General features: G+C 39.7%; 1 protein-coding gene across 2 annotated transcripts in view; it reads left to right on the top strand.

Annotated features, from left to right (window-relative positions):
* Positions 1 to 23,860, top strand: part of Elf1 (E74 like ETS transcription factor 1) — a 58,169-nt gene that overhangs the window by 22,454 nt on the left and 11,855 nt on the right. The window contains exons 3-5 of one of the 2 annotated variants that reach the window (XM_051195327.1): positions 14,431 to 14,611; positions 18,833 to 18,940; positions 20,646 to 20,810. In XM_051195327.1, the coding sequence (XP_051051284.1) occupies positions 14,431 to 14,611; positions 18,833 to 18,940; positions 20,646 to 20,810 (454 nt within the window). The remainder of the gene's footprint in view (positions 1 to 14,430; positions 14,612 to 18,832; positions 18,941 to 20,645; positions 20,811 to 23,860) is intronic. The other variant, XM_051195328.1, reaches the window with a different exon arrangement.

Raw genomic sequence — 23,860 nt, 5'->3', positions numbered from 1 at the left:
ACATGAGCCACCACACCTGGTGTCTTTTCTTTTCCTCTCCTCCTCTTTCCTTTCTCAATTCTTTTCTTCCACCCTTTTTTTTTCTGTTTACTTAAAGACTTTATATATTAACCTGTGAAGTAAATGCCAGTAGCGTTATTTTGCGATGAGGAAATTGAAACATAAATTAAGGACTTTGCTCCAAACCCTATAGCTAGTAATTAGAAGAACCACAACTTGAACCCATGCAGTTTGACTTTTGATAATGTGGACTCCTGGCTGCTCTAGTTGGGGTTGGGTTCATTGCTCATATTATCAATTTTTTTTTAAAACTGTGGCTCTGTCCCCTTGTTTAGTTTTGTTTTAATTTTTATTCATTGCTTTTGAAATAAGATTTTTTTTTCTCCCACCCCTCTCCCCAACTCCTTTCTCTCATCCAGGGTTTTTTCTGTGTAAAAGCCCTTGCTGTCCTGGAAATTGCTTTGTTGATCAGGCTGGCTTCAAACTCACAGAGATCTGCCTGCCTCTGCCTTCGGAGTGCCACCTTGCCTCTCTGAGATAAAATCTTATCATGTAGCTTGTGCTAGCCTTGGATTTAAGATCTTCCTGCATTCATCTTCTGAGTTCTTGAGGTTAGGATTATAGGCATGTGCCACATAACTTAGTTTTATTTTTATATGAAAGTACTGACTTGACAGTTTAAAATCACATAATACAAAAATGCATAACATGTGTCAGATGAGGCAGAGTATACTTGCAATCCTACCACTCAGATGGCTGAGGCAGGAGGATTAGGAGTTTAATACCAGCCTTTGCTACAAGATGAGTTTGAGGCAGCCTGAGACCCTATCTTAAGATTTTAAAAAATAGTCCATAAAATTGTGTGTGTTGACCTTGTAGTATTGGGTGACACATTATTTACCCTACTGGTTCTTAACCATGCCCACTACCAGTATTTTTCATATTATATATGGTATGACAATGAAAAACCCTTGTTTGGGAATGGTCATACCATACCCTCTGTGATGGCAATGGTGGTTAAGAATTAAAATACTGAAATTAGAATGCATGGGTTGAATATTGGCTTAATTTACTACAGTGACCTATATTGCGGTAAATAAGGATCAGGATAAACAAATAGGCCGAATAGATGTTTATTCAGGGAGAAATAACTGACAACCTAGACAGATGAACACCAGGAAATTCAACCCGATCCTCTCCTGTCCGAGTCACGCCAGAAAGCGCCTTCCTGGCCCCCTCCGACCTCCTTCCTCAGGTCACCTCCGCCCATCGCTCCACCCCCAATGGGCGTGGTCAGTGCTACAGAAGGACTATCTCACTACAGACCTACACATTACTTAACCCTTTGTGCTTTGCTTTTCTCAATAGGGCAGTAAGAATGAAAATTAAAAGGCCTAAACTGTAGGACTGATGTGAGGGGTAAATGAGTTGATGCTTATAGGACTTGGAGAACCATTCCCAGAACGTAACTTACTTATACTGACCAAGTACTGTCATCTTGTCAGTACACCTTTGTGTCTATTCGGTGTATTTTTATACAGTTGTACAAGGACATCTGAAAATCATTAAAAATGGGGTTGCTGCTGGTTTTAGTGGCATGTTTTCAATTTCAGCACTTGACATTGAATCCCTGTGAGTGTGAGGCCAGCCTGGTCTACATAGAGAGTTCTAGGCCAGTTAGGGCTTAATAGTGAGAACCTTTAAAAACAAACAAACAAACAAACAAAAAACCACAAAACAGAAAATAAACCAAAAAAAAATATTACTGAGTTTACTAAAAGAATAATATAAAACATCCTTCTCCAAGATGGTATTAGTTTCCACTACAGTGTATTTCTCATATCATTTCCAACACAAATCCTCCATTTTCTTTTATGAATCATCTATTGATTGAAGATGATATTTTACTACTTTAATTTGCATTTCCATAAATACTAGTGGTGATGTAGCTTATTGTTTTTAAATTTTGTTTATTGACCATGTAAACTTCTTTTGAGTTACTTAGTGTCCTATTGCCCAATACTTCTTTATCATGTTAGAACCATTATTGTCTTTGTAATCTTTTATAATTAGAATGGGTAATTTGTCTCTTCTTTTGATATTTTCTCCCAGTCTACTAACAGTTTTTAATTATATGTGTTATGTCCTATAGAAATTTCAGAAGTTCATTTAAAATTTATCAGCACTGTAAATTAAAATTATCTATTTTGGGCTTTTGTTTTTCCTTAGCTTCCTCTTTTTTTTTTTTTTTTTTTTTTTTTTTTTTGAGACAGGGGGTTTCTCTGTGGCTTTGGAGCTTGTCCTGAACTAGCTCTGTAGACTAGGCTGGTCTCAAACTCACAGAGATCCACCTGCCTCTGCCTCCTGAGTGCTAGATTAAAGGTGTGTGCTACTACCACCCAGCTCTTAGCTTCCTCTTAACACAAATATTATTAAGGTTTTTTTTTTTTTTCCTTCTAGTATGTTTCACAACTTTAGCTCTTCAGCTCATCTGAAGCCTGTTTTTACATGGGGGTGCTAAAGTGATCTAATAACTCTCCTCCAGTGGTAGACTTCTATTACCATTGACTGTTACATGTGTTTCCATTCTAAAACTGCCATCCTTGTTCATATATTGAACTGCTTAAAGTACAGACAGAAAATTTGAACTTTCTAATGTATTGTTTAATTGAAATGTTTTTATATTGTGCCAATATCATATTGTTTTCTTTTAAGTTTTTTTTATTGTTCATGTGCATTGGTGTTTTTGCCTGCATGTATGTGTGTATGAGGGTGTTGAATTCCCTGGAATTGGAGTTGCAGACAGTTGTGAGCTATCATGTGGGTGCTGGGAATTGAACCTGAGTCCTCTGGAAGAGCAGCCAGTGCTGTCAACTGCTGCACCATCGCCCCAGCCCCCTTAAATTGTTTTCATTATCACTTTATAGACTTGACATGATAAGATAATCCCCACTTCAAAGAGTGCAGTACTATTTCTGCCCACTTTCAGCCTTGGAATCCATTCATTTGCTTTCTATCTTTGTATGTTTGCATATTATGGGCATTTTTATCAATGGAATCATAACATACATTTCCTTATGGTTGGGTCCCTCCCCCTTTTCTCTCTCTCCTATTTAGGGAATTAAACCTAGGGGTTTAGCTCTGGTCTTTAGATGTAGATGTGCTCATCTATATTGTACAAACAGCAACAGCACATAACAAAAAAACAAGAACAAAAACCTTAAGATTGAGCCTTACTTTTGGGGATACTTGGCCCAATCACAATTTACCCTGAAACTTTTCTCTTTCAGATTCGTGGCCTCTGTTTTCCATTACTTGTTGTTGCATACATTATGTGTATTGTCTTAGTCACTGCTTTATTGCTGTGAAGAGACACCAAGACAACTCTTATAAAAGAAGGCATTTAATTGAGGGCTGCCTTACCGTTTCAGAGGTGTAATCCATTATCACCATGGTGGGCAGTGTGGCAGCTTACAGAAAGACATGGTGCTGGAGAAATAACTGAGGGTTCTTCACCCATATTGGCAGGCAGCAGGAAGAGAAAGCCACCAGCCTGTCTTGGGCTCTTGAAAATTTCAAAGCTCACCTTCAGTGATACATTTTCTACAACAAGGCCACACCTCCTAATCCTTGCAAATAGTGCCACTATCTGGTGTCCACCATTCAAATCTGTGAACCTATGGGGGGGGCATTCTCATTCAAATCACCACATATAGGTATCTATTTCCCCAAATACATCCTCCTTAATCTGTATACTGTTACTTGTGTGCTTGTTTTTCAGAGAACAAGGAAGAATATATGGGAGGGTTAGAAAGGAGGAAAGGGAAATGATGGAATTATAAAAGAAATAATTAAAAAACAAAGCAAAATATACCAAAATGAAATAAATGGAAAATAATTAAAAGAAAAACCAATAAGATTAGCAACAACCTCACAGGGATTTACAGTGTAATTTCAAATGCTGATTAGACCTTAAGGTTTTGATGCTGTGAAAAGCCAATTGTCTTCAGAAGGGTGGCCATCTACTAGAGCAAGCAGGTGTAAAAAGAACATGGTTTGTTGTGATTCTAAATACATGGTTCATGATGAAGGCAGCCATTGACACGTTTTTAAGCCCAAGCTTTTACTGAGATGAAACTCTGGTTACAGTGATAGTTTATCTCAGGAGTCTATACTTGCACTCTGTGGTGGTGGCCAAGCTTGCTGACTGAGCAAAGTATCTGGGTTTAGATCTCAGGTCTGCCTCTTCTGGGCAGATTGACTAGTAAGTGATGGCAATATGGCATAGTGCTGTGGATTTCCAGCAGTGTAAGCCATCCAAAGTCCTTAACATGGCAGCTGCTTTCACCGTGAATTTGTTAGGAGAATCATTTTTGAACTGCTGTCAAAGATGGAGGCTAGAGGGCTGCAGAGATGGCTTAGCCTTTTCATTTTCTATTGTATGGCATTATAACATTACCTGTTACTGCATAACCAAAAGACCTAGAATTGTTCACCTGTAATAGATTTTGTAGCCAAGGTTGATCATCATTTTTCAACATGATGCTTAATATGTGCTTGGGTTCTAGTTCAGATTCATGTACATTCTTTGAGACTGCCTATTAAGGGATAAAGAACATGCCAATCAGTTAAAAATTGTACAAGTTAATTTATCCATCCATCCATCCATCCATCCATCCATCCATCCATCCATCCATCCATCCATCCATCCAGTGTATGCACCATGGTTCAGAAATGGAGGTCAGAGGACATTTTATAAGAATTGTTTCTCTCTTTTCACTATATGGGTCCTGAGGATCAAACTCAGGTTGTTAGACTTGGTGGTTAGAAATTGTTTATTTCAATAATGTATGACTATAATTGTAGAATTTGGGAGGTCCAGGCATGAGGATCAGTGGTAGAATGCTTGCCTAACATACAAGAGGTCCAGCCCCTAATTCCCAAAACACAACAAAAGACAAACAGAAACCAAAGGAGATTTCCTGTTTCTATTTTGGTAAAATACTGAACGATTTCATCAGTATAGTTTTCTTGATTATGTATTATACGCCTTGCAATATAAAAAGTTATTTAGCTCCACGTTTTTTAATCCCTATAATAATTTCTAACTTTTTTTTTTTCCTTAATAGACCCAGAAAAGAAACTTAGAGAACCTGGATAATTTGAACATTCTCGGATTTTTTTTTTTTTTTTTTTGTCCAAGTGTGTTTAGATATCCAGTTAGAGATGAGTTATTTGCTGCTGTACCATCCTGTTGCATACATGTATATAGTCCAATTGGTCCATGGCAAAATCCTGTCAGAGCTCCTTGTGATAGGATGAAATGCTAAGCATTTGGTTTTTTTTCAGAATTGGAGGTGAAGGAAGTCATTTCAAGACTAAATCACAGGTCTCCAGAGTGGTGTCTTCAAGGCTGAAAGCTTGTGCTCCCCACTCCCACCCCCCCCCCAGTCTGATTGGAAAGCAGGGTGCAGGAATTGGTCTTAAAGATTCATTTTCATAAGTGTACTATGTTTAGTTTGTATGTTTACTGGAGAAATCTTATTAGAGTCTAGGAGTTTTTGAAGAAGGTGGGAGGAATGAGGCAGCAGCTATTTGGGTGTGTGAGCAGTGCGTGTCTACGTCTGTCTGTCTTGGTATGAACATATGTAGCTACTTTGAAGTATGCTCATCTTGTACTTATTATTTAAAAGATGTATCTGCGTTGAAGGAATCTAAAAAAGACTTTCCCCCTGCTTTTTGTTTGAGGAAAATGTTTTGCCCTTTGTTTGGCTGTGAGCTTTTTTCTAGAGGGCTGTGGCAGGATGTTTCACAATCGCCATGGAACAGATTGAGAGCTGCTGTTAGGGAAACTTGGCAAACAAGCTATATGAGTGCTCTTGTATTTTTTTTTTTTTAAATATCTGAAAGCCTGTTGAAAACTTAAACTTGCCTAACAGCACTGAAGTATTCTGTAGTTTTTAAGTCACCATGTAGGACTGTAGGGCCTGCTGTAGTGAGGGAAATAAAGAAATTTATTACAGAAGCACATACCATGTTTCCATTGGTCCCTTCTCCTCTCCTCTTAGTTGATATTACTGACTTATAACATGCGTGATGAGCCACAGCCAACGGAAACTGTAGCGGACAGTGTTGAAATCTGAGGAACTGTCCTTGGTTTGATTTGTGTTATTGCTGCAAAAATGTTGGCTGAAACTTTGCTTTCAACACACGCTCTAGGATTTACCTGTACATAGTATGTTCTCCCCCACCCCCTTGAGCTTTTTAAGACTTCCAGTAAACTTGGAAAACCCATGAAACTCAGTTTCACTCACTAGAGTGAAACTGCTTTTAGAAACAGATGCTTCAAAAACTGATCTGATCGAGTTTTGATTCCAGGAAATCTTTATCCCCCCCAGTCCCAGGTGCCTGTGGTTTGCTTTGGATCTGTTCCACAAAGTGAAAATCATTTACAAATGCCAAGGAGCAAAAGACCCTGTGAGGTATCTGTTTAGATTTCTATCTAGCATTCAGAGATTTCATGAATGATAAAAGTTGACCCAATTTAGGCAATGCGGTTTTGAATAATTCTTTCTATCAGTGTTTCTAGACCCTGAGTGCAAATTGGACCCACCTGGGTAAATTTATTTATAGGCCCTGTCCATATCCCCAAATATTCTGTATTGCCTGGTACTTATTTGCTATTTTAAAATGTTTCCAATGTAGAGGCAAGGTTAAGTAACAGGAGAGTTTAGTGAAATCCTCCTTCTGAAATTAACCGTAGAGCTGGGATATGGCCCAGTATCTGCTAACTCCCAGATACGGTTTCCACTTAGCATGTGTGACACTCTGTTAACCTCAGATTCCCAAGGACATGGATGGTCTCAAGAGGGTAGAAAAGACGATCGGTCAATCTAGTTGTTTAAATGAGGAACGTTTTTAGATATGTTTAAAGAGTGTTTAAAATCTTTCTTTTTGTTTTAGAAAGGGACTCATGTACCATAGAGATAAGGATGACCTTGATTAATCAGAGTGGTTTGAGAAGGATTAGAAGGGTTAGGAGCTTGGCCTTGCTGGAGCAGATATGGCCTTGATGGAGGAAGTATGTCACTGGGGTGGGCTTTGAGGTTTCAAAAGCCCTGTTATCTCCCACTGATGCCTCCACCTGTGGACCAGCTACCGATCCGGTGCCATGAACTCCGCCATGATCCCACCTTGATGAAAATGGACTAAACCTGCAATTGTGAGCAAACCCCCAGTTAAATGCTTTCTTTTATGTGTTGCCTTGGTCGTAGTGTCTCTTTACAGCAGTAGAACAGTGCTCAAGAGATACGATCACTTTATTTATTTATTTATTTATTTTTTTAAGGAAACATCAGGACTACAGTTGTAGCTGATGTTTAACACTTACCTGTATGCTCAAAGTCCTGGGTTTGATTCTAACACAACAAAGAAGTAATAAATAATAAAATTAGAAATTTTATAAAAGAAACTGCAGATTTTCTTTAGTTGTTTGTAGTCTCATCATTTTATAATTACCTTTTTAAATTTTAATTTATTTTTTGAGTTGGTGTTGCATAGGTTGGCTTCAAACTGCTGTGGTCAAATGATGCTCTCTGCCTTAGTTTCCTGGTGTCTGGGACTACAAGGCTGTGTCAATGTGTTCACTGCTCTAACCCTTTGAAACTCTTTTTTGAAATCCTTAGAAAGGAGTTAGGTTTAAACAATGTAGGAAAAAAACCAACCACACAAACAAACAAAAAAACAGGAGTTCAAATATAAAGAATAAAGGCTACTCAATTTAAAACCAGCAGTAAATTCATATATGTCTTTATTTTATTTTCATAAGCTTTTGGTGTTGGGATAGAGGGAGCCAGTGTTCAAACAGTAGACTCCAAGCTAATTTAAACTGTGTCCTATGAGTTTATTAATATCACCACAGCATGTGACCTCATTTGGAGACAAGGTAGATGTGATTTGGATGAATGAAGCGAGCCCCTACTATAGAGTGACTCCTTATAGGAGGGAAGCTCAGACTCAGACACACATGGGGAGGACACAGTATGAGCACGAAGACAGCCAATGTGAGTCCAGGAGAACTGAGTGGTCTGCAGAAGGTACCGGCCACATACCAGTTCCCTCACTTCGGACACAGTGCTCAGAACCCGGAGAATACATTTCTGTTGTTGAAGGCACTTAGGTGTTGGTACTTATTGTGGCAGTCCAAACAGATGGGTTCAAGTCATAGGTTTTTACTTACTTTAAAAATCTAAAGCTTAGATAATTGAACATGTGAGATTTTGTTCACACCGTCTTCCTTACCTTCGGTGGCCCTGGCAAGCCTGATTCTATCGGCAATCCCCCTGTCTCTGCTTCTGTATGTAAGCGAGCAGGGCTCACCATGCTGTGAGGAATTTTACAGTGTGTGGTTTTGAAGGGTTGGGTTCTTGATGACTCATACTTTAGTCAGTTGCTAGTGAATCCAGATAAAAGGCAGTTTATCTTGAGTCCAGATCCACAGCTGGAGTTACTGGAGTGTGCCCTTTCCTTCCATTTATGGTAATAGAGGCCGACACCTGTAGTCACCTGAGATGTGTTCTGTAGTTTCAGGCTTCTTACTTCTCTCTCCTATTTTTTAATTTATTTAATTTTATTTTGTGTGTGTGTGTGCCTGTGTGTATGTCAGTATAGTACATGTGTGCCTGTAATGGGGGCCAAAAAGGGCATTGGATTCCTGGGGCTGAAGTTATAGATAGTTGTAAGCTGCCATTCGGGTGCTGGGAATCAAACTCAGGTCCCCTGGAAGAGCAGCCAGCTCTCTTAATCACCAAGCCATCTCTCCAGCCCCTTGTATTCTTACCAATGTGAGTTGGGTTTATTTTATGTGAATTGATAGCACCCTGAAGAAGTGGGAAGGCTCATGATTTTAAATTTTATTTTTGAGATTATAATTTCAACATTTCCTCCCTCCCTTTCCTTCCTCCAAACCCTCCCATCTACCCATCCTGGCTCTTTCAAATTCATAACCTTTATTTTTTTTCACTACTTGTTCTTGCATGCATATAAGTTTACACACAAATTTCTAGATGAAGCCTGCTAAGCCTGTGTAATTTTGCTTGGATATGTTTTCAGGACTGATGATTTGGCACTAGACAGCAATTGTTGTGTTCTTCCCTGGGGAAGGCCGCCTCTCCCACTCTTGTCTATAGTTCCTGTGTAGGGTTGAGACCTCGTGGGCTTTTCCCCATTCACGTTGGCATGTCAGTTGGTGTTATCCTTGTTCAGCTTATGTGTGGCACTGACTGCCCTCTAAATCACTGTGTAAACCAGGCTGGCCTCGAACTCTCAGCTCTCAGTGGCTCACCTACCTCTGTCTCCCAAGTGCTGAGGTTAAAGGCATTCTTCACATTTAACCAAACTTTTGGATCAAAGGAAATAGTTTCTTTCTTTTCTCCCCCCCCCCCCCCATATTGCTGAGCATTGAAGCTGGGGCCTGTACGCTCTACCACTGAGCAAAGTACATGTCTTTTGTTAAAATACCCGTGACCACTTCCATAAAAATGGGTTCTATGAGCCGGATAGTGGTGGTATACACTTTTAATCCCAGAACTTGGGAGGCAGAGACAGATAAATCTCTGAGTTCTAGGTCAGCCTGGTCTACAGAGGAAGTTTCAGGATAGCCAGGGCTACACAGGGAAACCAGGTCTCCAAAACAAAAACAAAAAAAAAACAAATAAACAAAACACGACAACAGGAGGTTACTATATAATTACATCATTGTTCCCTTTCTCCCCTCTAACCTTCCCATATATGTCCTCCCTTGCTCTTTTAAAATTCATGACATGTGTTATGTGCATCTGTGTTACATGTAACCTGCTGTCTGTGTAAAATGTGACGCGTATGCATGTTTTCAGTAGAGGGTCTTCCCTGAGAAAGACCATTTCTCCCACTCTCAGCATCCCTTAGTTGCTTGTAGTTCTTTGTGGAGGGTTGAGGCCTCGTGCTGTCTTTGCTCCCTGTCTTCCTTCCCTCTGTATCCTTTGAGCATGTGTATAGTAAACGAGAGACCATTGATGGAGGAGAGGGAAAGAGCAGGACACAGTGATCTGATTGGGGGAAGGGATTCTAAAAACAAAAAAGAATTAAAAAGAGAGAGAGAAGAGTATCATACATGTATATCTTTGTATAAATGTAGTTTAAATGAAAATTTTTTTCATACAGGCTGATAATTCTCCCTCCAAGAGCCAAAGACTATTTAACAAAAACCCAAAACCAGGCATGAGAAGCCCTCTTTGAGTTGGTTAGGGCTGTTCAAGAGACATTACAGACTATTGCTGTTGACCTTTGCCGCCCTCCAGAGGTGGAAGGTTTTGCTGAAAACACGCACTTTAGATTACAGGCTCCTGGGCTAGAACTGACCTGAATGCCTGCCCTGAGAGCTAGCTTTCATGGTACCAGAAGGCGCCAAAGGAGGGAAGCAGACAACACCTAAACCACAACAGCAGCATGGTGTGACAATCCTAAGGCTGCAGTAGTGACACACATACCTTGGTGATAACCAATAGCTTTTTTATTGCACTTAAGACCCTCTCAACAAGAGGGAAATCATGCTTGGTACTGAATTTTTTCTTAATAAATTGTTAAATTGTAAAAATAATTGTAATGGCTGGAGAGATGACTCCCTAGTTAAAGACACTGGCTACTCTTCTAGATGTCCTGAGTTCAATTCCCAGCAACCACATGGTGGCTCACAACCATCTGTGATGAGATCTGGTGCCCTCTACTGGCCTGCAGGGATACATACAGAACACTGTATACATAACAAATAAATACATCTTCAAAAAACTTGCATAAAACTATGTGATGTATACATGGATTATTTCTGCCAGGGAGCAAAGAAACTGATAACAGTAATTTGCTCTGGGGAGGGCACTGTAGAAAAATAGAGATGTTTGATAAAGTGTTGTTGAGATCTTTGAATAAAGTGGAAACAATAGTTATCTTCTCCAGGCAAGCTATAGTTGTCTATTCTAGAACAATGAAGAGGGTAGCAATAATATCTAGTTATTTAAAATGCAGGAGGGTTGGAAAGGTAGCTCATTTGGCAAAAGCCTGAGGACTGAGTTCAGGTCCCCAGCAATCATGGGCATAGCTGTGTGTACTGATGCATGCCTATAGTCTCAGCACTGGGGAGACGGGAGGACCCCCGACTTCACTGTTAGCAACTTTTGTTGAATCTGTGAACTCCTGGCCAGGTGAGAGACCCTGTATTTAAAAAATAGGTACAAGCTGGGCCATGGTGGCGCACGTCTTTAATCCCAGGACTCAGGAGGCAGAGGCAGATGGACCTATGGGAATTTAAGGCCAGCCAGGTCTGATGAGTTTCAGGACATCCAGACTGTTACACAGAGAAACCCTGTCCCAAAAACAACAACAAGGGCAACAAAAACAAAACCAAAGTACAAAAAAGGGGGAAGGCATCTATCGCCTGTACAAACAACACATGCAGACACTCAAATGTATGGACTATATAGATTCAGATAAAATTGTTAAGGTGTTTCTTGTAATATTTATCTTCTTGCTAGTTTCTGTCCAAATTGCCAGAACTAGGTAGGTTTGCATAAGGAGGAATGTACTGGTTTTATTTGAGTGAGTCTTACACCCTCAAGTTACGTTTGGCATGCCTGTCTTGGACTTAGCAGCTGACCTTGAGTATGTTTCTGGGGTGATGGACTGTTCTTATCCTGTATATTGGTTTGTACAAAATACAGTGAAATTAGATAAAAAGTCATTGAACATTGGGTTCAGCCCCATTCGAATTGGATTTAAGTGGAGCTCCTAAGACAGAAGAGAAGGGAAGTGTTTTAGGTCAGTGTTCATACTAGGTTGTATTGCATGTAAACCGATTGCCTCTCAAGAAAAGAAAGGGAGTCCTTGAAGTGGCTCAGAAATTAAAATACTTGCTACTCTTCCTGCTAAGCTGAGTTTAAACTGGAACTTACTTGGAAGGAGAACCAACTCCTGCTCTTGTCCTCTGACTTACAGACATATGTCCTTAAAGTCAAGTGTTTATATTTTGCTTTGGAAATTAAATATTTTCTTTACTGTGTGTGTGTGTTTATGTGTTTCACAATGTAAATTCTTGAGCCCCTAGTTTCAGTTTCAAAACTACTTACACAGTTTGAAAAGCCAGTTACTTTTAACTTTTCTGAAGCAGGAAGAAACATTTTGAATTAAAACCAAATGTGCTTCAAGATCATCACAAATTTCATTGTATAACATTCTTGAAGGTGAAGATACTATCTATTTAACACCCAAAATTTATTAGCTTTCAGTAATTAAATTTTTTATGATACAAGTAATATCCGATCTTACTCTGCAATCCTGTGTACACACTTGTTTTAAAAGATCAACACTGTCTAGTATATAACAAAGCCATAAGTCCAGTGTAGTATGCAATCCTGAGGAAAATGTCAAAAGTACCTGATGCCATTTTCTATAAACGGGAATCTTTTCCCACTTAAAGGAGAATGTTCTCACAAAATACTTATCATATTAAGGAAGAATATTAACTTTACAGTGGAGAAACTTGATACATATCATTTAACCAAGTGTCTAAGTTAGTATCCCCAGCACTGGGACAGATGAGTATTTAGGGGTGTCCCTGACATGTATTTTAAGGTATACAACAATATTTCAGGTTACAAAGGCAGTCTAGGACCTGGAGAGACCTCAGCAGTTAAAAGCACTGGCTGTTCTTCCAGGGACCTTGGCTCAATTCTCAGCATCCACATGGTGGCTCACAACTGTCTGTAACTCCTTACTTTCGTTTAAGGGGTCCAGTGCTTTCTCCTCCTGGTGTATGCTCATGCATAGTACATTTACATACATGCAGACAAACCACCCATAAAGAAAAAAGAAGTATGTCTACTACCACTTTAAAACAAATCAGAAAAAAAGTCAAAATGTAGCAATAATAGAAATGCTGAAGTGTTAGAATTAGAATGTGAGTAAAAGTTGGATGAAAATCCTTTGATGTGGTTTTGCAATTTTTTAAAGTAAGAAATTATTCCAAAATAAGATATTTAAAGGAAGCCAGGCATGGTGGCTCTTTCTTGTGCTTGGGAACCTGAGGCAGAGGCATGCCATGAGTTCAAGGTGACACTGGGCTACATAGTGTACATAGTGGGTTCGAGACAACTGTGGAGTATGTAATGTAGTTAAACAAAGCAAACAAAGGAGTAGCTTAATTTATAATACAGCGATTAAAAAAACCTCTTGTTACAGTTTTCTCAATGATAAAATAAGGGAGCTAGATGATGTTAAAATTTTCAGTTATGAAATTCTGTGATCATCTTTGGTTTGGCTGTTATTTTTGAGACAGGGTCTTACTCTGTAGCCATGGTCTGGAACTCAGTATGTAGATCAGGTTGGCCTCAAACACATGGAGATTCAACAGCCTTTGCCTCCCAAGTGCTGGGATTAAAAGTATGTGCCATAACACCTGTCCTAAAATTCTGCAGTTTTATAAACAGACATTAGTAGGAAAAGTTCATAACTTTAATACAGTCATCCTTAAAGAGGACAGTAATAGAAAATGAGAGTTATTTGCTTTCATATGAGTCAGTCAAAGGCCGTGCAAATCAAGGCTTCCTGCCAAGTAACAGTGTACTAGTTGCTGACCTGAGATGTCTTTCTGTGAGAGAAACTGTAGTAAGAATTTATTTAAGTATACATTTCATTGCATTCCACTTCCTGGTTTGTGCTTGTGCATAATTTTAAAGCCTATTTAAATAGTTTTTAAATCTAATGCCATTTTAAAACATACTTTTAGAATTACCAGTGAAAACTTGGCTATTAAGATGAAGAATTAGGCATAGTGGGTCACACCTGTAATTGTAGTTCTTAGGAAATGAGGCAGGAGCCGCTGGAATTCAAGATTATCCAGCCTGGGATACACAAGACCCTGTCTCTTAAAAAACTGAGACAAGATTAATTATTAAATGTTAGGTGTTATAGGTTCATAGTCCTTATACACCAAAAAGATTGTTAAAATATAAGTAGTAGAGCCAGGTATGGTGGTATATACTTGTAATCCTAGAGTTTAGGAGAGTGAGTTTAAGATCAGCTACAAAGAGAGAGTCTGTCTCCAAAAGCTAAGACAAACACACATACACATATATGCACACACTCAAGCTACCCCCCCCCCCCAAACAAATAAGATGATCTAGGGGCTAAATTGCTATAACCTGTAGGGTTTGGTGTAGATCAGTGTTTGAGTTCTTACCTAGCCTGCACTGGGTCCTGGGAATGGTCCCCACTTAAGAAAGTGAAATCAAGTAAATTACAAGTGAGTGTCAAGTGTGTTTTGAAAAAGTGAGTAAAATGTTTTTGAATTGTGTCCAACAAAAACAGAATTTATCTCTTCTCCTCCCTTTCTGTCACTTTCAGCTTGGCGATCCTGCCATATTTCCTGCTGTCATTGTGGAACATGTTCCTGGTGCTGATATTCTCAATAGTTATGCCGGTCTGGCCTGTGTGGAAGAGCCGAATGATATGATTACTGAAAGCTCATTGGATGTTGCTGAAGAAGAAATCATAGACGATGACGATGATGACATCACGCTTACAGGTGTGTATGTGTGTTATTGTTACTGGTGGTTAGGGTATGGGCCAGGTGTTTCCAGGTTCTTGGTCTTTTATGTAAAGATTTGAAAATAAGGACTTACACAGATTTGCAAAAGAAGTAAGGTAGCTTTATTCATAGCAGAGCAATAATAGAGGCTATAGATAGATGGGGTCCTATCAAGAGTGACAGATTATTCAAGGGCCCCAGGATAAAATTTAGTGTCTTTTTTTAATGGGGTTTAAAGGAAGCAGGGGCTGGCTAATGGGTGTGGTTTGGGTAGTTCTTTATTTTAATTCATAGATTAGGTTATATAATTGTTTTTTCTATTATGCATTCTCCACTTCATGATGCATGTGTTTTTTATGATAATATTTTTGATTTTAATTTGAAACAAGCTTGTTTTACATGTCAATCCCAGTTCCCTCACCCTCCCCTCCTCTCCTGTCTCCCCACAACCCCCATCCCATCCCCTTTCTGCTCCCCATGAGGCCTTCCATGGGGGATCTTTAAAATCTATTATATCGTTTGAAGCAGGGCCTAGGCCCTGCCCCATTTGTCTAGGCTGAGAGAGCATCCCTCTATGTTTAATGGGCTCCCAACGTCCATTCCTATACTAGGGATAAATACTGGTCCACTACCAGAGGCCCTCTAGACTGGCCAGTCCTCCTAACTAACACCCATATCCAGGGGATCTGGGTCAGTCCTATGCTGGTTTTCCAGCTATCAGACTGGGGTCCATGAGCTCCCCCTTGTTCAGGTTAGTTGTTTCTGTGGGTTTTTCCAGCCCTTTGCCCATCACTCCTCCCTGTCAGTGATGCATCTGGTTTTAATTATATGCACGTCAATTATGCATAATCAGAAGATGATAGAGTGAACTCTCTAAAGACTACTGGCAGACTTAAGTTTTGCCTTACTGTACATGCACCTGAAACCAGTTCAGAATGGATAGGCCTTCTGTTCGTACCTACATATGTTGGAAATACACTTGACTAGAAACAGTCTTTACTTGAGTAGGGAAACTTACGTTATCGTTAAGAGATGTGTAGCCTGATGTAGGGTTGGGGCCAAGGGAATCTGGGAGTTACTAGGTGTATTGTTTGTAGAAGGGTGTGTGTGTGAATAGCATGTACAGGCAAGGAAATTAGGCTGTTATGTACATTATTATTACTAAGGAGAGATGTACTTAACCCCAAACCAAATGGAGGTCCCAGGGTAACTTTATTACCTGCAGAGGCTAAAGCCTATTAGATGAAGAAAATGGTGAATTCTGATAGCTTGCCTGGTTCATACTGCTTTCTTGATCCCTTTTCTTTTTCTACAAATATACTGAAATAGACCTGAGAAAGACTTGATTCACAATCGGTTCTTCACTGAGTGCTTGTTTATCCTTAGTGCTGCATTCATGAGAATAAAGTGAAAGCTATTTGCAGGGAGAGAGATAGAAATGTTATTTTCTCACTAGTGTCACAGGAAACCAAACAGTAAGCCAGGACCTAATGTGTGATGAAACCCTAGGATGTACAGAAGATTTCTGTTCGGGATCAGAGCTAGTATAACACTGAGAACTGGAAGAACAGACTGTAAGAGTGAGTTGTGTCAATACTTTCATCCTTTATTGGTTTTAGAAAACAGTATGCACTTTCATTTTGTGCGAGCATTTTTATTTTTTATTGTTGGTCCTTCCTTCCTTCCTTCCTTCCTTCCTTCCTTCCTTCCTTCCTTCCTTCCTTCCTTCCTTCCTTCCTTCCTTCCTTCCTGTCTTTCGACAGGGTTTCTCTGTGTAGTAGCTCTTGCTGTCCTGGAACTCCACTTGTAGACCAGGCTGGCCTGGAACTCACTGATATCTGCCTGCCTCTGCTTTCTGAGTGCTGAGACTAAAGGTGTGCACCACCATGCCTGGATAATTTGGTTTTTCAAGACAGTGTTTCTCTGTGTAGCCTTGGCTGTCGTGGAACTGGCTGTGTAGAACAGGCTGACCTTGAACTCAAAAATCTGCCTGCCTCTGTCTCCAGAGTGCTGGGATTAAAGGCGTGCATCACCACCTCCCACCATTTTACCATTTTTTTGGGAGGGGACAGTATAGTACTGAAGCTACAATCTGTTCCACTAATCAGGCGAAGGCTTAGAGATTTAAATAAGAGATGAGACAGCTGGTCATTCATGCAACAGGAATGCTGTTTATTGAGGGGAAGGATCAGGCTTATATACTGACTCACAGCACAGTGGAAAACAATCCCAGGGTCAAGAGTGCAAATTCTCAGGCTTAATTCCTCCCCAGCAGATTTGTGTTAGCAAATCAGGAAGAGTACCAATAACAACTCTGGGGCAAAATATTCCAGCTAAGACTGCAGAATGTTCCAGCCAACAGCTCAGGCTTGCTCAAGGTGCCTCAGAGTCAATGCAGGGCCCTACAGGGTAGGGGGCCTTTGTGTGACTTTTAAGATTTATTTTTATTTTATTTGTATGAGTGTTTTGCCTTGATGTATATAGTGCTCTATGAGCATTCCTGGTGCCTGTGGTAAACCAGAAGAGGGTGTTCAGATCCCTTTGAACTGGAATTAACTAGTTGTTAAGCCATGATCTGTGAGCTGCCATGTGGGGGCCATCCAAGGTGAACTTGGATTCTGTGTAAGATCATCTCTCCAACCCTAATTTTGTACGTCTTACTTTCATATATTTTGGTCAGAAGTGTTAAGGATATTTGAGGAAATTACTTGGAAGCAAGGGTTTTACATCTTGATTCTTAAAAGAAATTGCTTCTGAAACAGACATAATAGGCAGAGTTGTAGTTTTTTGGTGGCGTTCTAACTGCCTTGTCCTCAGCTCTACCTTAGTGCTGCCTCAATACCTGACACATAACATGCATTCAATAAAAACTTGTTCATCAGTAACTTATGCTGGCAAGTACTAAAACTTTAGACTGTTAAAAGCAAAGTGATATTAGTGAAAGAATAATTGAAATATCAGAACTGAATATGTCTAGATGCATGTGCTTGTTTGTTTAAGAGGTTAACACATGATCTAATTCAATAGAATGGGAAGGAAGAATAACCATGTGGCTGTTTGGTGGGGGAGGAAAAAAAAAAGAAAGATTCTTACCTAAAAAATATACAAAAGGCATCTGGACAATGGCTTAGAATTCAAAAGCATTGACTGCTGTTCCAGAGGACCTGGCTTCAGTTCCCAGCACCCACATGGTAGCTTGTAACTGGGGAATCTCATGCCTTCTTTTGACTCCTTAAGGGCAGTGGACATACATGTGGTATGCATAAATGCATACATACAGGCAAACACTCATACACATAAAAATAAATATTTTTAAAGTAACAAAGTATATCCCAAGTCATTAAAATGTTTAATGTGGGAAAAACAAAAGACTTAAAAAGTTACTGCTTGATGTTTTTTTTTTTTTTTTTAAATTGGCTTTGTTTTTTGAGACAGGGTTTCTCTGTGTAACAGCCCTAGCTGTCCTAGCATTCAAACTCACAGAGACCCACCTGCCTCTGCCTCCCTAGTGCTGGGATTAAAGGTGTGCACCACCACCACCTGTTAATTTTTTAAAATGTGAGATGATATCTTTGGTTAGGCTCTTTGTCTTTTAGAAATACATGATAAAATACTTAGAGATAAAATATGGAACAGCAGGCCAAGGTCTGTATTCCCAAGACTTGGGAAGGGGAGACAAAGGATCAGCTGTTCTAGACCAGCATCAGGTACATAGTGTGTTTGAGGCCAGGCTGGGCTATAATAAGGTATATTTTTTAAAAAATATGCTGCCGATTCCCTATGATCTAAGTTTGATCCCAGGGACCCACATGGTGTTCATAAAGAACCAACTCCTTCATATAAATGTAAAAAATTACAAAAATAACAAATCTACAACCAAACAAATGAATAAACATTGAATCTTGAATTCCTTCATAGTGTCTGCAGGCCAATCTGGTGGGAACACTTTTTCAATTGAGGTTCCCTTCCAACCAAACCAAACCAAACCAAACCAAACCAAACCAAACCAAACCAAACCAAAAGCCTAGCCAGCATAGGGTGAGACCTTATACACACCCACCTCAGATTCAATATTGTGGCATATGTTCTGTACTTTATAGTTTACATGCATACAAGCTCAATATTGAGTGGTATACCCTGGTTCAGGAGATGAACACCACCTGTGAGTTTCAGAGTGGCACATACATTGGAGCTAATACTACTTTTGCTTTGTTGTAGTTGAGGCTTCTTGTCATAATGGAGATGAAACAATTGAGACCATTGAGGCTGCTGAGGCACTCCTCAATATGGATTCTCCTGACCCTATCTTGGATGAAAAACGAATAAGTGAGTGCTAATGATCACTTGTGTGTGTATACATTGCAAAGCTATTCTTGCCATCTCCATCAGAGAGTAAATGGCAAGAGAACACAAGAGGATTTTTTTCTTTTGTGGTTCCCAAGCACATTGCTGTGTGGACTGTGTTAAAATGTTCTGTTTAACTGATTTAAAATTTGATGAAGTTTTTAGAATAAAAAGTAGTTTGTCTCCTATGAAATAGTAGATTATGCAAAAGTCTTGTCTTCCTCCCCAACATAATATTTTTATTAGTTATTTGGGAATTTCATACAATGCACCCTGATCACACTTACAGAATCTAGTCTCTTAACCTGTTTGTTTTGTTTTTAAAACTTTATGTGCATCAGTGTTTTGCCTGAAAGCGTATGTGTGTGTACTGCATGTGTGTAATACCAGTAGAGGCAAGAAGAGGGTGTTGAATCTCTTGGACTGCACTGGAGCTATAGAGGGTTGTGAGTCATGATGTAGGTGCCAGTACCTGAACCCCAGTCTTCTAGAAGAGCACCAAGGGTATTAATTGCTGAGCCATCTTTCCAGCCTCTCATTGGCTTTGAACTCAAGACTACTATAATATAGTAATTTCTATAAATATAGATTGTATTGAATAGGCAAAAACCTACTGAAGTTTTTCCTGACCATTTGTTACTTAAAATCCATAGACAGTTTATTAACCTATTTTTAAATCTATTTATTTTTTAGCCCTTTCTCACAAAGTTAAAAGTGTAGTTATGTTGGGTGGTGATGGTGCCCACCTTTAATTCTAGCACTTGGGAGGCAGAGGCAGGTGGATCTCTGTGAGTTTGAGGCCAGCCTGGTCTACGAAGTGAGTTCCAGGACAGCCAGAGATAATCTGTCTCAAAAAAACAAAACAAAAAAGAAAGGAAGGAAGGAAGAAAGAAAGAAGGAAAGACCAAAGTTAGTAAGTAACTTCAAGGTATTTATTGAATGTTGTGATGTGTGCAGCAGTCTGTTAGGCAATGGCGTGGTATAAAAAGAATAGCTATTACTCCTTTCTTTAATCTTAGTTTAATTTTGAACTCATTCATGTGTGTAAATAACTATAAAAGCCAAAAACAAACAAGTGACAGCATAGGGATCTGGAGGCAGTGGGTGCTCTAGCTTTATGAAGAGAATGTTTTAACCAAATGACAGTTACACTTCATTACACTTCATTAGAGAAGACAGAAACAGGCATACGAGTTAGAAAGAATTGATTCAACCCAAAGCACTAACTTGTAAAATTTTTTTTTTTTTTTTTTTTTTTTTTTTTTGAGAGACAGATTGTTTTTGTATGTGTGGCTGAGGTGTTAAGCTTCGTGGTGAGTGCAGAATGAGATTGGAAAGGTAGGTTTTGTGTAGACTGTGAAAACTTTGAATGGCATGCTGTGGAGTTTGTGTTGTTTTCATTTCCCTCAGTAAAGTATAGGGAAGTATCTTTTGCTATGATTTTCCTCCTTGTTATCAGATAATAAAGCATTTGTCTAGAGGTCTAATATGGTGAGATAGGAATTGAGGTTCAGAAGGTAGGCATGGGGAGAGCAGGTAAGATAGACTGTGCAGGAAGCCAAGCCTGGACTGCTTCAGGATCCTTGATTTAGGGTAAAGGAAATAAAAGGCCTCCAGAGAGTTTATAGAGACAAGAAATGATTTTGTTTCTTACACAACTGATTATAATTGATTTCTTTTCCATTAGATAATAATATATTTAGTTCCCCTGAAGATGACATTGTTGCCCCAATCACCCATGTGTCCGTCACGTTAGATGGGATTCCTGAAGTGATGGAAACTCAGCAAGTGCAGGATATGAATGCAGATTCCCCAGGAGCTTCATCCCCAGAACAACCTAAAAGGAAGAAAGGTGAGTGAGTGCCTAACTTACTTAAGTCATCCAGTCAGTATTGATGGAGAATCCAAGTATACTTTTTTATTAAAGGGTGTTTCTATACCAGTTAAGATATGTAAGAAAAAAATGGAGAACACAAAAAAATTTAGGTATTTCTTTGTATTAGTCACTAAAAATGTTAGGTACAGTTGATCTGTCTCACTAAAGGATATTTTCCAACTTCTTGTCTTTTGTTGCATTTATTTATGTTCGTGTGTGTGTGTGTGTGTGTGTGTGTGTGTGTGTGTGTGTGTGTGTGTGCATGCGCATGCGTGCATGTGCATGTTGATGCTCATAGAAGCCAGAGGTGTGAGATCTCCTGGAGCTGGTTGTGAGCTGTCATGTGGGTCACTGGGAAGATGACCCAGTCCTCTGTATTTAGCAAGTGCTCTTAACAGAGAAGACATTTCTCCAGCCATCTGGTTGTGGTGGTCCCCAACCATGAAATTACTTTCATTGTTACTCTATAACTGTAATTTTTACTACTATTATGAATCATAATATCAATATCTGATATGCAACCCCTGAGAAAGGATCTGGACCCACAGGTTGAGAAGCACTGCCCTAGGGCAGTGTTTGAAAACCTCTAGTTGAAAAAAAACCAAAAAACAAAAACAAAAGCCGGGCTGTGGTGGCACAAATTTTTAATTCCAGCACTTAGGAGGCAGAGGCAGACAGATCTCTGTGAGTTCAAGGCCAGCCTGTTCTACAGAGTAGTTCTGGGACAGACATGGCTGTTACACAAAGAAAACACACAAAAGAAACAAAACCTCCAGTCTACCAGTGATTCCATTACAGGGTGCCAATGGGAGAACACTGCAGACAGTTGAGATTCTTCAGGCAACTGAACACAAAATTGTTGGAATATGTTAAAGGAGAATCTTCCATTTTTTTACAAATTGAGAGTGTCTTAGTTAAATCGTTAACTGGAAACAGCCTATGTCATCTGAGGGGAAAGCCTGGACTCAAGAATTTCCTAGATCAGATTTGTCTGTGAGTCTTTAGTGCTGATTGTTGGGGGCAAGGCAGCCAATTATTTCAATATCATCCCTATGAAAGGTGGTCATGGCTGTTTAAGAAAGCTAAGTAAGTATGAACCTAAGCCAGTAAACAGTGTTTCTTTATTATTCCTGTTTAAGTTCCTGCCCTGAGTTTTTTTTTTTTTTAAAGCAAGATCCTGTCTTACAAAAAGAAACCTTAAGGTGGGTTAAAGGAAGTTCATGAACACCTGAATAAAGAATAACATATTTATTTCTGGAACATTCACACAATGAAGTTAAATGACTGCCTCTGTCTTCTGTCCCTGGAGACATCGGGTCTGCTCTGAGATGCAGGATGCCTAGACCACAACCCAAGACAGCCTGAGTGAGGCCCCTCCTCTTCCTTGTAAACAGATCATGTCTGAACACCAAAAGCCACACCATAAAGCTATTACCTCAAGTCCATTAGCAGAACAAGATGCCTCTATATTTCCCCTTCTTGTCAAAATAAAAGGGTTTTAAACCTGATACAAAAACCATATACAGTGATAACAGATATCAAATATGGTCCAGGAGAAAGAAAGGTAAAACATACACAAATTTAGGCTTACAATCAGCAAGAGCAACATTAAGCAAGAAACACATAATAACTGTCCAGGCCAAGGGTAGTGACATATAACAGATTACTCCAATAGCTGTCCTACTTAGGAAAGTCTAAATCTTGTACCTAATGTGCTCCAGCTAAGATAAGATAGGATATTGGTTGTGACTATCTAGTCTTCAACCTCATCAAAGACTTGAAAAGGAAAATAACATTACTAGGGTAAGCAGAAAATGCAAGTGGGAGACTTCCTAAAGGTGCAAAAATGACAGCTGGCTCTGTGGACAGCACTCCATGGTCTCACAGTAATGTTGGGCCAACCAACTTTGGCTAAGGCGTAGAGTATCCAACAGACCATGATCAGAACCAGGAAAATTCTAATGACTGTCCTACCCTGACTTGGCTAGGTTCAGTAGCCTCTTTTTGCTTATGTCCTGCTTGTCCAGTTAAAATAGCCTGTCCATTGTCAGTGGTCAAGGCAAGGGCAGTTCTTTGCCCAAAAGGCCAGTTGTGACAAGAAGAAAACAAACTCCAAATGTAGTGTCACTGGAACATGATGCAACTACAGGAACCAACCACTTCCCCACAGAAGAGGCACACCTTATCACTCCGGCTTAGAATTCAGAGCCACCTGCACACCTGATCACTCCGGCTTAGAATTCAGAGCCACCTGCCTTTGGCTCTGTTTTCCTGGTGATAGGGATAAACGTGTGTGTCACCACACACAGCTTTATGTATAATTTTTTTTGTTTCTTTTTGTTTGTTTGTTTTTTGGTTGTTGTTTGCTTCTTGAGACAGGGTTTCTCTGTATTGTTTTGGAGCCTGTCCTGGAACTTGCTCTATAGACAAGGCTGGCCTCGAACTTACAGAGATCCACTTGCCTCTGCTTCTGCCTCCTGAGTGCTGAGATTAAAGACATGTACCACCAATACCATGGTTTATGGATAATTTTTTAACTTATTTTTTTCTATTATTATTATTTTTTTATTTTACATGTCAATCCCAGTTCCCCCTCCCTCCCTCTTACCCTGTTACCCTCTCTCCCCCTTCACAAGCACCCTGACCACCCTCCCCTCCCATCCCCCCACTCCCATTTCACGTGTAGGGCTATGCCATCCAGGTGGGGTCATGTAAATCTGTCAAGTCATTTGAAGTAGGGACTAGTACTTTTCTCCTGTCTCTAGGTCAAGGGAGTGTCCCTCCATAGGGGATGTGTCCGCAAGGTCCTTTTGTGCACCAGGAATACATCCTGGTTCCACTGTCTGAGAAGATTGAGTCAGGGTAGAAATAGAAGACAGGAGAGAGAGAGAGAGAGAGAGAGAGAGAGAGAGAGAGAGAGAGAGAGAGAGAGAGAGAGGAGAAAACATAAAAGAGGGATCCATTATTGGTTTGAAGAGAAAACTGAACCTAAAGAAAGGTCTAGAGACCTACAAGACTGCTGCCAA

The sequence above is a fragment of the Phodopus roborovskii genome, unplaced genomic scaffold (assembly GCF_943737965.1).
Source record: "Phodopus roborovskii unplaced genomic scaffold, PHOROB, whole genome shotgun sequence".
Taxonomy (NCBI): domain Eukaryota; kingdom Metazoa; phylum Chordata; class Mammalia; order Rodentia; family Cricetidae; genus Phodopus; species Phodopus roborovskii.
The sequence above is the reverse complement of the archived record's forward strand: the minus strand, read 5'-3'. Positions and strand labels throughout refer to the sequence as shown.